This window comes from Nannospalax galili, unplaced genomic scaffold, assembly GCF_000622305.1.
Source record: "Nannospalax galili isolate Female #2095 unplaced genomic scaffold, S.galili_v1.0 scaffold1496, whole genome shotgun sequence".
NCBI classification, from domain to species: Eukaryota; Metazoa; Chordata; class Mammalia; order Rodentia; family Spalacidae; genus Nannospalax; species Nannospalax galili.
In genome coordinates this window covers 83354-96283 of record NW_008337179.1, presented here as the reverse complement: position 1 = coordinate 96283, position 12930 = coordinate 83354, and the positions used below count along the sequence as shown (strand labels likewise).

General features: G+C 41.6%; 1 protein-coding gene across 1 annotated transcript in view; it reads right to left on the bottom strand.

Annotated features, from left to right (window-relative positions):
- Trank1 (tetratricopeptide repeat and ankyrin repeat containing 1) overlaps positions 1–12930 on the bottom strand; it is an 87586-nt gene that overhangs the window by 58436 nt on the left and 16220 nt on the right. The window contains exons 7-8 of the mRNA XM_017797924.1: positions 11031–11162; positions 7408–7578 (exon numbers count right to left, since the gene is read on the bottom strand). Coding sequence (XP_017653413.1) covers positions 7408–7578; positions 11031–11162 — 303 coding nt within the window. The remainder of the gene's footprint in view (positions 1–7407; positions 7579–11030; positions 11163–12930) is intronic.

The following is a 12930-nucleotide window of genomic DNA, read 5'->3' as shown; positions in this document are numbered from 1 at the left end:
AATAAAAATCATGTATTCTTGAAAAAAATAATAAAATAAATCAAAGAAGAAAGAGTACATGAAGTTATCAGAAAAAAGTGATGGGCAGATATGGGATGAGTTAGAGGGGAGGGAGTGGGCGTGGATTTGATCAAAACACCTTATATGCATGTATGAAATTCTCAATAAATTATTTATTTAAAAAAAGTTCAAAAGATGTGTAGGATTTGTATGCTGAGACTTCACTGTGGATTAGTAATGAAAAAGTTAAAGATCTGAATAAATGGGAAGATATACTGTGTTTGAGGCTTGGAACACCAAAACTAATAAAAGTGTAAACTCCCTCTAAATTTATTTACCAATTTAGCGCAATTCTTGTTGAGGAACTCTCTCCTCTGGGCATGACATGGCTATGCTGTCTTGAAATGAGACAGGCTGTAATTGCCCCCACCTACCCCCAGGATACTTAGTGGTGCGATTTCTGCAGAGGGAGACTCTTTCCCAATTGTCTAGCTGCTCTTAAGTTGCCCATGTTCTTGTAAGTAACCCCTCACTCACATTCCTCTAAGTAACGCCAATTAAATTCATTGGTTCACCAAAACAAAAAAGGATAAGCTGTGTGCAAGTAGCTAAGTAGGAAGACCAGCAGGGGCAGGGGAAGTAGAGTAAGAATGGAGAAGGAGGCAAGTAAAGGGATGACCTCGGTCAGAGACCCACTGAGGTGGCCTTAGGCTGATCCCACAGGGAAGCTCCAGACTTCAGTCACACCTCAGAGCTGTCCCCATGTATCTACCCATCACTGGCTTCAGACCATCCTGGTAGGATGCGAATTTTCTGGCCTGAAGGAACATCAGCAAAGCAGCCTTGGTTGCTGCTTCTCCAAGAGAAGACACACCGTCGTCAAGGAGTACACAGAATGGTAAAGGAGACCCAAGGGTTCAGGTAGAACTCCAACACTATCTGCTGTGTCTCTCGTACACATCTGAATCACATTTCAACAAATAAATTCAGGACACTGGAAACAGACAAATACCCACTCTTGAGGTAAACACTCTATGCCCTGTAATCTCGACAGCCTCAGATGTGAGGTAGTAGCAAGATCCACCACAGCACCATACTCCAGAGGAGAGAAGAAGCCAACCACTTGTCAAAGGAGGACATCACTTGATCTAGAAGCTCACTCTGAGGTAGAAAACAGTGCCTAGCTAGCACTCCTGAACTCTTCCTCTCCCCTTCCTAAAATACCTATGAAGAAAACAATGAAAACTCCAAGTATGGGGCATGAAGTACCCTTAGAAAAGAGGACCAAGTGGATGGAAGCATGCTGCCTGTCTCCCTGCAGCATGCCATTAAAAGCTTTGAGAAGACCATCCTTAACCCAGGAAAATTTCTTTATAGTTAAGTCACACAAAACCCCAAAATGTCCTAAGCTTGGCAACAGCTACAAATAGAGACAACTGTATAATAAATATAGGGCTGCGTGGTTTAAACTAGTTAAGAAGGCAATTGCAGATTGGAAAACCTCTAGCCTGGGGAAGGGGAGAGATCACAAAATGTTAGTAATGTAAAATGCTAAGAATGGAATTCTAAATACAACAAATGGTATCCTTAGGTGACTGCTATGGGTGACTAGTTTATTACACATGCATTTTATTTCTTTTTTCTAAAGCTTAGTAAGAGACAAAAGAAACATCAGAAAACAAGTTATTTATGTATTATAATCACAAACTTTTTAAAAAGGATGACTGTTAGCTTAAAGATAAGAAAACCAATAAAAAATAAGCAGTGTAGCTGGGCATGGTGGTGCATGCCTTTAACCCCAGCATTCAGGAGGCAGAGGCAGGCAGATCTCTGTGAGTTCAAGGCCAGCCTGGTCTATATAGCAGTATAATTACAGTAAATTTTCATTGTTACATAAAACTATTTTACAAATTTTCTACAATAATCATATTTAGCAAATAATCTGAAATTTAAAATTAAAGGGAACTTCTAGAGTTATAACAGTGATTAGAAGTCTTAGAAAATAGAAATGTATCTTTTCAAAAAGAGGTTTCAGTTTTACACAAAATTTACTATTCAAACTATAAGACAAAACTAGTAAGTTTTATTACACACAATTTTATTAGCAAGTTAACACATCAATCCCTTTATATAAATGAAAAATAAAAATGTATAATATAAATGCTTAGAATAAAAGACTAAATGACTGATTCACAAGTAATTATGTTTTTCCTATGAAAAGTTAGTATTTTTTCCCTATATTTCATACATTTTTTTTATGTGTGTGTATTTCCTGCATGTAGGTAAGAGCACCCGTGTTGTGCAATGCCGGTGGAGGTAAGAAGAGGCTGTCAGATCTCCTGGGACTGTAGTTATGGACAGTTGTTAGCTGCCATGTGAGTGCTGGAATTTGAACCCGGGTCTTCTGCAAGAAAAACCAGTGCTCTTAACCGCTGAGCCATCTCTCCAGCACCTCATACATTTTCTTTTAAAAATTAAAATATTGGTTTACAGAAAGGAAAAAAATATAATTGACATCCTTCAAGACAATGCCTGCATTAACAGAAATAAGAGACTCTCCTGGCATTGAACCAATGCAGAGCAGAAAACAGCTAGCCCCCGACATGGAAATGATAGAAATGATCCAAGATCATTCCAAAAGGCAAAGCCTGGCAAGCAAGAGAAAAGACCTCAAGCCAGACAAAGGCTCTGATCTTGTTTCTAGTCCTAAAATCTGAGCAACAGCAGCTAAACCAAGTGAACACGCTGCCATCTGGTGGTGGCCACGAAGAGCCAACAAAGACAATAATAATCTTGGCTGACTAGGATTAAAGCTTTTCTGCTCAAAAGTGGTCTCTGGCATTCCCTAGAGTGCATGCATATCCGTGTTGGGAAAGCTCTGGTATAGTGAATAGGAGAAATCTCTGGCAGAATCATTTGTTTGAACAGGGCAAACCAAAGGTTGCCCTATTCAAAGATCAGTTCCCTATCATCAATAAAGTGGGGTACAGTGACCCTCAGAACTGAATACAGGGAGAAAGCACCTTTACTCCTAGTCTGCAAACTGGAATGTTCTTTCATTCATCGAGGTGAAAAAAGTCCAAAAGACAAAAACAAACCTGGTCCTAACAGAGCTGAGATCACATGTAAAGAATTAAAACTCAACAAACCAGACTAATAAAGATGAGGACACAAACAACATAGGGGTAGCTCCTCCCCAAAGTAAGGCTTTTATTTGCCTTTCCTTTTTTAAAAATATATTTTACTTAGTATTTTTATTTTATGTGTACGAGTGTATTTTTTGCATGTATGTGAGTGCACCCGTGTCGTGCAATGCTGTGGATGTCAGAAGAGGGCTTTGGATTCCCCTGGAACTGGAGTTAAGGATGGTACATAGCTACCATGTGGGTGCTGGGAATCGAACCCAGGTTCTCTGCAAGAGCAGTCAGTGCTCTTAACCTCCGGGCCATCTCTCCAGCCCCTTATTTACCCTTTCAATGGATGAGAATGAGGTGAGATTTGGACCCCCAAAAACCAAATTCAGATCCACCTTCATCTCCATGTCCCAGAGCCCTTTCCTTTGATTCCACCCTTTTCTCAGCTGCTGCTTGAATAGAGTTACCTTTTGAAGGCTAAAATCTAAAGCCTGTCCAATACTGTGACTACTAACTAACTTACATAAAAGCTGAGTATTAAATTTTCAGTTCTCCATGTGCATGAGTCATAGCATTACTAGCCATATGTGAGTAGGGGCTATCATCAGACAAAACAGGTATAGAACATCTCTATTACCTCAGAAAATTATATTACATAGCGATGACAAAGAAAGAGCTCCCACTCACTCTCGCCTTAGGCTTTAAAAATTGTGCAACACTGGGGGCTGGAGAGATGGCTCAGCGGTTAAGAACACTAGTTGTTCTTGTAGAAGACCCGGGCTCAAATCTCAGCACCCACATGGCAGCTAACTGTCTGTAACTCCAGTTCCAGGGGATCCACTGGCCTCTTCTCTCCTCCAAGGGCATTGCAGGACAAGGGTGCACTTACCTACACTCAGGCAATATATGCATACACATAAAATGAAAATTTAAAAAGAATTTTTTTTAATTTGTACAATAAGCAAAACCTTAGAAACAAAGCGTATGCATGTAACTCCATGCAGCCTGTCCCTAGGGGTACTTTTTCCTCCGTGGGGCGGGGCCTGCTGCAGAGAATTGGCCGCGGAGAGTTAGCCGGGGAGGGAGGAGTGTTGGGGCCATCTTGGACAGAACGGGAGGGGGATATGGCCCCAATGTCTTGCCTGCATTGACTTGAGAGGGGGCATTTACCCATGTGGGGCAAGACTGTGGGCCCACAAGGCGTGGGTGAAAGCTAATGGAGATAATGGAGACTGTGGGTGGGGTCCCGAAGTGATCTGGAACTACAGGCCACTGAACCACGGAGTAGAATGGGGCCCGGTGGGGTGCTGGGTGTTCACCTTTGTAAGTTACTCTATTTCCCTTACCTAGGATAGAAACTATGAAAAATTCAGATAAAGATGTGTTATATGGTTTGTCTAATAGTGCCAGGAGCAAGGGACCCTAAGAGAACTCAGGCGACACAGCCACATAGGCGGCATCCACAGGAATACTGATGCGTGGTGCAGAGCCCCACTCAGAAATTACAACCAGGGATTCACGTCTACAAGGGCTCTACTGCTGGGAGCACTTTGGGAAATATTAAGACTCCAATTTACTAACCCTTTCTGACTACAATCCTGCTTTTCTTATCTAATTTTATCAGTATTTTTCCTTTTAACAGTGTTTCTCTATCGTCTTTCAATATTCTTTTGGCATAGCAAGAAAAACGTTCATGGTCAATATTTTAGAACACCTTCAAATCAGCAACATCCAGCAATGAGAACCATGGTCAGTGAGCAGTTGGGCTTTGGGCTTGACTCCAAACATAGTCATCCAGACTACAGGGAGCTAAGTGGCAATACTGGAACACTCCATGTTCCTCTCATGCACTCTTTTCTGCCAGAAAGTCCAGTTGAACTCTTACAAGTACAATGGAAACAAGCTAGATTCTAATAGTCTGCTTCCCATGGTTCTAAACCCAGGCTAGGGATTTAACTGGGGAAGAAGAGAGGGAAGAGCAATAATCTGTCTCAAGGCTAGGGTATGGCTTAGTGGTAGATTTGCTCAGCATGGACAAGGCCCTGGATTCCATCCCCAACACCACAAAAACAAATTCTGACTCAATGAGGTGTCTTTAGGAGTATCTATGGGATATTTTACAAGGAAACCGTAACACTAAATATGCACATTATTCTTACCAGACCAGAATTAGTAACATATACTTTTGTAAACATATCAGCCATTTCCTACCTATTAACTAATGTTTCTTTTTGTTATTATCTTAAAACTTCAAAATTCATAGAGAAAGCAACCAGTACGGTTACTTCAGATTTCTCAAATTATAGAAGTCATTCTGAAATTGAGATTTTTATATATACAAGCTCTCAGAAAGCTTTCATGCCTCAAGGAAGCAATAGAAGATACTTAAAATTAATAAATAAAAATTAGAGCACAATACTGTCAGGAGTGTGCTAAATGAAAATCAGCTTCACTCTCCTCCACATAAAAGCTTATCTTCCTCTGGCAACTACAATAATCCTAAGACAGCATACTGTCTCACACACCCAGCAACCCACTCCTCACAAGCTGTTTTCTTCTACCCATTCAAGAGAATTTAACTATCATTACATACCATTCTGAGAATTTAAATACCTGCAAGATACATACACTAGCCATTTCATAAGTATTACCAATCTAGTCTTTCATTAGTAAATATAAATGACAAGTATCAAAGAAGCAAGAGGAATCAGCTAATTCCAAGAGTAACACAAATGACTCAGGTAGGAGAAAAGGACATTTTTTTAAATATATGTAGATGTATGGAATTGATATTCTTAAGAAGATGCATTTCAAGAAGATGTGGCAAATGAAAACATAATAAATCACTACAATAAGAAATACTCAGAAAAGAAAGAGTTCTTAGTGACTAAAATCACGGCTTTACCAAGTTTAAAAAATGTAGCAACAGACAAAGTCAATTATCAAAGGAAAAGCTGGAAACCAAATTAAATATTATGGAGACATACATTATAAACCTAAGAAGCTCATCCAATGATTTAATAGTAGTGAAAAGGAAAAAAAAACCCACTGGAAGAGAAGACAATGGTCGTCTTTTCCCTGAGCTAAGAAAGACAGATTAAAATGGACCAGCAAGTACCAAAAAAAGAATAAGGACCCACTTCTTGATAAATCCAAGGAAATTTCAGAACTCAAGGGCAGAGAACATTCTAGAAAAGAGACTTTTGATCCATGGCAATGGGGACTAGATGGCAATTAAATATTTTTTTCAAAATTGTAACAAGATTATATGGAATTTTATAAATCTAAAGACACCATGGATTACTGAGTATGCCAGAAAAAGCTGCCATGTTAAGCTGATGTTAAAGCATATCCTAATTACAAAGATGGTAACCTGCGGGGTAAGGGGAGTGCAGCTTGCTATCAATGAAACAGAATGCCTATATCCAAACAAATTATCAGTCAGCATGAAGGTAGACACTTTCGAAAACTCCATAATTTTACTGTCCATGGCTCCTCCATGAGAAACTTAACTCAAGTAGTATTCTAGCTAGCAAAGCAAGAAAGAAATCTATAGATAGTAGGAACAGTAAGAGTCATACACGAGTGCAAGAACTGTAAGAAGCATAATATATCCATGCTTATTACATGGAGCCGCTTACAGAGGGTCATATTTAAAAAGCAACGGTTTCAGGACAGTTAGTGATTCATTTCTTCGGTCCCAGTCATGCTGCTTATGTGGAAAGAGTAATATTTTATGTAATCACACTACCATGAAAATGCCACCCACTGGCTTCCAATTTTAGAATCAATCCATAGATGAAGCATGGAAAACAGGAGTGAAAGACTAGAGCATAAATGGTACAAACGACACCACCACGTAATTCCAAGTAGGACTGACACAACCACCACTTCATCTTACACAGCAGTGTCTCCCAAAGTGACGAGTCAAGAAATAGTATGTTTTAAACTGTCAGCAATGATCATTTCTGAGGAGTAGGATTAATTTGGGGTATCTTCTATTCTGCATTTTTTTTCTACATGCATGCAAGGGGGAAAAATTACCCATACTGTTCAAATGTAGACCTGGAAAAGTTCCCAGAATGTCATGGATGCTCTCTAAGTAAGAGTTGTCTCATGTGGCTTTCCAAAACCACAAACACATTTTCTGAACACTGGAGAGGAAAGGTCTTACTTCATCTATGTGTATGAAGAGATAAACCAATTTGCATCTAATATCACAGAAGCACTTCCCCGCACATACCCCCCAAAAGTTAATTCACTGGAGCTGTACCTGATAGGTTCTTAGAAGATGCAGCTAGCTTTTCCAGATGACTATTGATTTTTTCAATAGCTCTGAAGTTCTTATTCCTCTTCAGGATATCCACAGCAGACCGAGAGTGTCGATCCAGCAGAGTGGGGTCTGCCCCAAAGCTCAGTAGCATCTGTACATCCTCTGTTTGTCCTAGGGCAGGCCAAAACGAAAAGGGGGTATTGTCATGGCTCCTTCCATAAGGAGATGTTCCCATGAGTACTCCTGTTCCCAGTGGCCTGGGACCAAGGGACCAAGGTCCCTCTTGTTTAAGGAACCTAAACTAACAGCCTTGAGCAGTCCACCCAACTCCCCAAAGCAAGGAGTAGTGGTGTGGAGTGGGAAGGACAATAGCTTTTAAGAGGTTCAGAAGTGAGCTCCTCTCTACCTTTCTCCCCTCTCCTTGGCAACAAGCAAAGAGAGGGGAAATCTGGTTACCAGGCAACAGTTACAGCTGTAAGGATAAGAGCAAGCTGTGACTTCAGATTTCTTTATCCCCTGGAGAGGAATCAGAATATTGTTCCAGAAAAAAAATATAAATAAATGAATAAATAAACAAATAAGCAAACACAAGCCTGTCTGGGGACAGAAGAAAACACTGGCAATTGCTTTGGCATCAGGGCTTTTTTGTTGTCATTGTTACCACCTTCCAGCCCTAACCCTCTGCTGTCAGCTCCATTTGTTGCTCTGATGTGCCTATCTGACAGGCATCAAGGTGTCTCAGTGATCATAGATACAACAGTTTTCAGACTGAAATAGATTATCCCTGGAGTACACAGGACTGTGTAGGTACAGAAGATTACATCAATGCCTAACTTCCAGCTCCCCCATGGAATATTTACTAAAGCTTACTGTCTGCAAGGCATTATCAAGATACCATTCTGCTCACTGTGCCATCCTCTCCAACCTCCAGTCACATTGCCTATTTCTTACTTTACAAAAATTACTAACTTAACACTTTTTTTTGGGCCTTTTTGAGACAGGGTCACCCTGTAGCCCCAACTGGCCTGGAACTCACTACGTAGACCAGGCTGACTTTGAACTCAGAGATTCGCCTGCCTCTGCCTCCCAAGTGCTGGGATCAAAGGTGTGCACCACCACACCTGGCATAACTTATACTTCTTATCCACTGAGATCTTACTGTGGTAGGCACAATGCTAAGCCCCAAGACTCCTGACCCATGCTGTATGAGTTATCAATCAAATATTAATCTAGGTGCTGCTGTGATCAGACTCTACAAACATAATTAAGACTTCAAATCAGTTAACCTTAACAGAGAGAGACTATCTGGTTGAGTCTGACCTAATTAAGTGAATGTCAAAGGTCAATGATGAAAGCAGTCTAAGATTCAAAGTATGAAAGGGACTTGACACACAAAAAATTCTCCCATCCTGGTTTTGAAGATACAGGAGGCTACCAGATAAATATGTATAGCCTACCAAACCTAAGAGAAGCTTCTGGGAGACATCTGTGGTGGCTAATCTTCCATGTCAACTTGACACACCTAGAAAGAATTTCCTCCCTCACATTGTCCTGTGGGTGGCTGTGGGGCATTTTCTTGATTGCTTATTAATACAAAAGGGCCCAGCTCACTGTGGGCAGTACCCTCCCTAGACAGGTGGGCCTGGGCTGTATAAGAAACATAGCTGAACCTGAGCTGGGGAGCAAGGCAGTAAGCAGCATTCCTCCGTGGTCTTTGAGTCACTTCCTGCTTCAAGCTCCTACTTTGAGTTCAATCATGGACTGTAACCTGGTAAGGTGAAATAAACCCTTTCCTCTCCAAGTTACTTTTGGTCAGAGTGTTTTATTACAGCAACAGAATGCAAACTAGGACAACGTCTGAAGAACTAGACACCTGAATTCAGCACCTATAAAGTACTAGATTCTGTCACACAGAATGAGGTTGAAATCAGGCCTAGAATTCCAGATGAGAGCCAGTCAAAGCCAACACCTTGAACTCAGCCTTTCCAGACAATCAGCAGAAAACTCAGTTGCACTATGCCAGATTGTTGGGTATCATTGTTAGCCACTACATTGATGCATCTTTGATACACAGTCCAGTAAACTAGCACAATTACTATAGTATACTTCTACAAAGGAGACAAAAACTTCCAATCTGGGGGCTGAAGAGATGGCTCAGCGGTTAAGAGAACTAACTGCTCTTGCAGAGGACCCAGGTTCGATTCCCAGCACCCACATGGTGACTATGAACTGTCCTTAACTCCAGTTCCAGGGGAATCTGAAGACCTCTTCTGACCTCCACGGCACTGCACGATATGGGTGTACTCACATACATGCAGGCAATACACTCATACACAAAATAAAGTAAAATATAATGCCTCCAATCTGAAGAGTATCAAAGTACAATGAAAACTAACTGATGCCTATTTCAAAAGGGGCTCAGCAGGTAAAGGCCCTTGCCACAATGCCTGAAGACCTGAGTTCAATCCCTAGAACCCACATGGTGAAAGGAGATGAGCTGATCCTACAAATTGTCCTCTGACCACCACACTTCTCTCTTTCTCTCTCTCTCTCTCTCTCTCTCTCTCTCTCTTTCTCTCTCTCAACAAATTAATTAATTAATTAATTAAAATATACAGGGCGTTTATTTTTTTAAAAAGAAAAATTCCAGATTTCCAATGTTGCTTGTCATCAGAAGATCACAACCCAGCCTGGTTTCCCAAATCAGTCCCAGGCTACATCACTACCAGGCATAAGCTCTCCACTACTCCTCTCAAATCCCTTCCATTAACAAGAGTCCATTACAACTGGAAACAAAGTGTTCTTCTGTAACCAACAGAAAGCAATGATGAGGGGTCTGCTGGTTTGGGGAAATGAGTGCATTCAGAGAGCTCCATGGGGGTGAGCAGCTTTCTTCCTTCACAGTATAATAATTCATAACACAAAACAACCTTTTCTCAGTGTGCCAGCCTCTCTTCTGTGTAGTTGTATAGCGTTATGGATATGGCAGGATATAATTCCCATGTTAAGTTGTAAGTGCCATGAAGGAAATACCATGCCTATTTCTGGCTCGTAGTTTATCTCAGGCAGCTAACACGGATCTGGCATAAAGTAAAAGCATTTCATAACATGTAGGAAGAACAAGGAAGAATATGCAGCCAGAAGGCCATGTCCTTGAATCATTTAGCCCTGCAGAAGCCACTTAGAGCCACAAGAGCACAGGAGCCCAGCAATTCTCTCACCAATCCTCCCTTCTGCTTACAATCTGTTCTCCAATCATATTTAACTAAAGGGTAAGTACAGCCTTTTAAGCCTGCCATAGTTCATGAAACATTAAAACTCAAGGGTGAGGGTCTGGAGAGATGGCTCAGTGGTTAAGAGCACTGGCTGTTCTCGTAGAGGACCCAGGTTCAGTTCCCAACACCCACATGGCAGCTAACAACCACCTTAAACTCCAGTTCCGAGGGATTCAATGCCCTCTTCTGACCTCCTTAGGCATTGTATGACATGGGTACACTTACATACATGCAGGTTATTACACTCACACATATATAAAAAAAACTCCAGGGTGGGTTGCGTGGGTTTTCTAATGTCTTGCAGTCACCAGACACACAACACACCCTCCACATGGTCTCACTACTCACGCTTGATGGAGTATCCTGGGGAGTGAGCAGCGACAATGTGCAGCACAGTGCTGCCAGCCTCATCTTTGTGGTTGATGCAGTCTTTCCACTCAGGCTTGTGTTCCATTAGCCACTTGAAAAGTTCAGTTTCCCCTGGACAGAAATAAGTTGCAAATGTTATTTTCCGCCTACATAAAATCAACAAAGTAATCATGTGCCACTCTAAAGGAACCAAATGAGGAATCTAACACACATTTCTACTCTCCACAAACAGATGTGGAGAAACACAGTCATTTCATCATAGTCTTAGGTCAGGTCCCCCAAAAGCCCAAGACAAGGATTGTTACATGTGTAATTTATTGAGGAAGGAGACTCTGGAGAAAAGGGGTGAGAAGCAGGGCAGAGGGCATAAGCAAGGAAGTGGCCTGAACTGCACTGGCTCCAGATAACTTAAAGAGAGGAAAGAATGGGGATTATACTGCTTTTAATCAGGCTTTACTTTTAAATGTTTTGTTCACCAATCCTTGTTTAATGTAAGGATAAAATCTCTTATAGATTTCCCAGTAGATGAAATGGGTAACAGTGGGGCAGAAAAGAAAGTCAGAAGAGCAAGTCAGAAAATCCTGGCATGCCAAATGACTTTTGGAAAGATGAGGAGCTAGACAGAGAAATTCTCTTGGCTCCTTCTGGCTCAAACTGATAGAGGTAGACATCAAACACGATGCCTCTTATGGTTGGCAAGAAAAACCAAGTTTACCTAAAGTGTCAGTGTGAGAGTGTGTGTGTGAATGCACGTGTGTATGAGAGAAAGAGTACGTGTTAATGATAGAATCAAAGTACTAAAATTGTTTAAAAATGAAGCTTTTAAAAAAGAAATCTGTTGCTGGGTGTGGTGGCGCACGCCTTTAATCCCAGCACTCAGGAGGCAGAGGCAGGCGGATCTCTGAGTTCAAGTCCAGCCTGGTCTACATAGTGAGTTCCAGGACAGCTGGGGCTACAGGAAGATCCTGTCTCAAAAAGAAAAAAAAAAAAAATCTGTTTTATGAAAACAGGAGTCCTGTTAGTAGTGGCACAGGCCTGTAATCCCAGATAGTCTAACACAGGAAGAACGCAAATTCAAGACCTACCTGAGTTATAGAGTGAATTCAAGGCCAAAGCAGGTAACTCAGCAACAAAGACTCAGTCTCACAATTTTAAAGGGAAGGAAGGGTAGGTCAATGGCAGAGAGTTTGCCAATGATGTGCCAAGGCCTTAGGTTCTATCTCAAAAGGAGGGAGGAGAGAAGGAAGGAGGAGGGAGAGGAAGGAAGAGGAGAAGAGCAATCCTTGGAGCCACAATAAAACTATCATGATCAGACCATGTTCCTCTTAATCCCCATAGTCTCAAAATACAACAGGAGCAGGAGGTTCTCTGGGCTAGACAGAAGAAAGCATGGAAGGGACCAAACCATGCAAGCTGCCTCTGCCAGCAAGGGGGACCCACAGCTCACATGGGAGTTCTTCCTCAACAGTTGTCTGTCCCAAATCCCCATCTGGGGCTCCACCCTTCTGTCTAGAATCTGAAAACATAGAATCCTGGGACTGGAGAGATGGCTCCGCAGTTAAGAACACTGGCTGCTCTTGCAGAAGACCTGGGTTCAAATCCCAGCACCCACATGGCAGCTAACAACTGTCTGTAACTCCAGTCCCAGGGGATCTGACAGCCTCTTCTGACCTCTGTGGGCACTGCATGACACTGGTGTACTTACCTACATGCAGGCAACACACACATACACATAAATTTTTTTAAAAATTTAAAAAATAAACAGAGTCCTTACAATCTGGATCTCTCTGGCTACTAGATGCGAGCAGAAATAAAGACGTTCTGTCCTTGCTGCTTTCAGCCATTTGAAAACCCCAATCACTTGGACAGTCTGCATTCA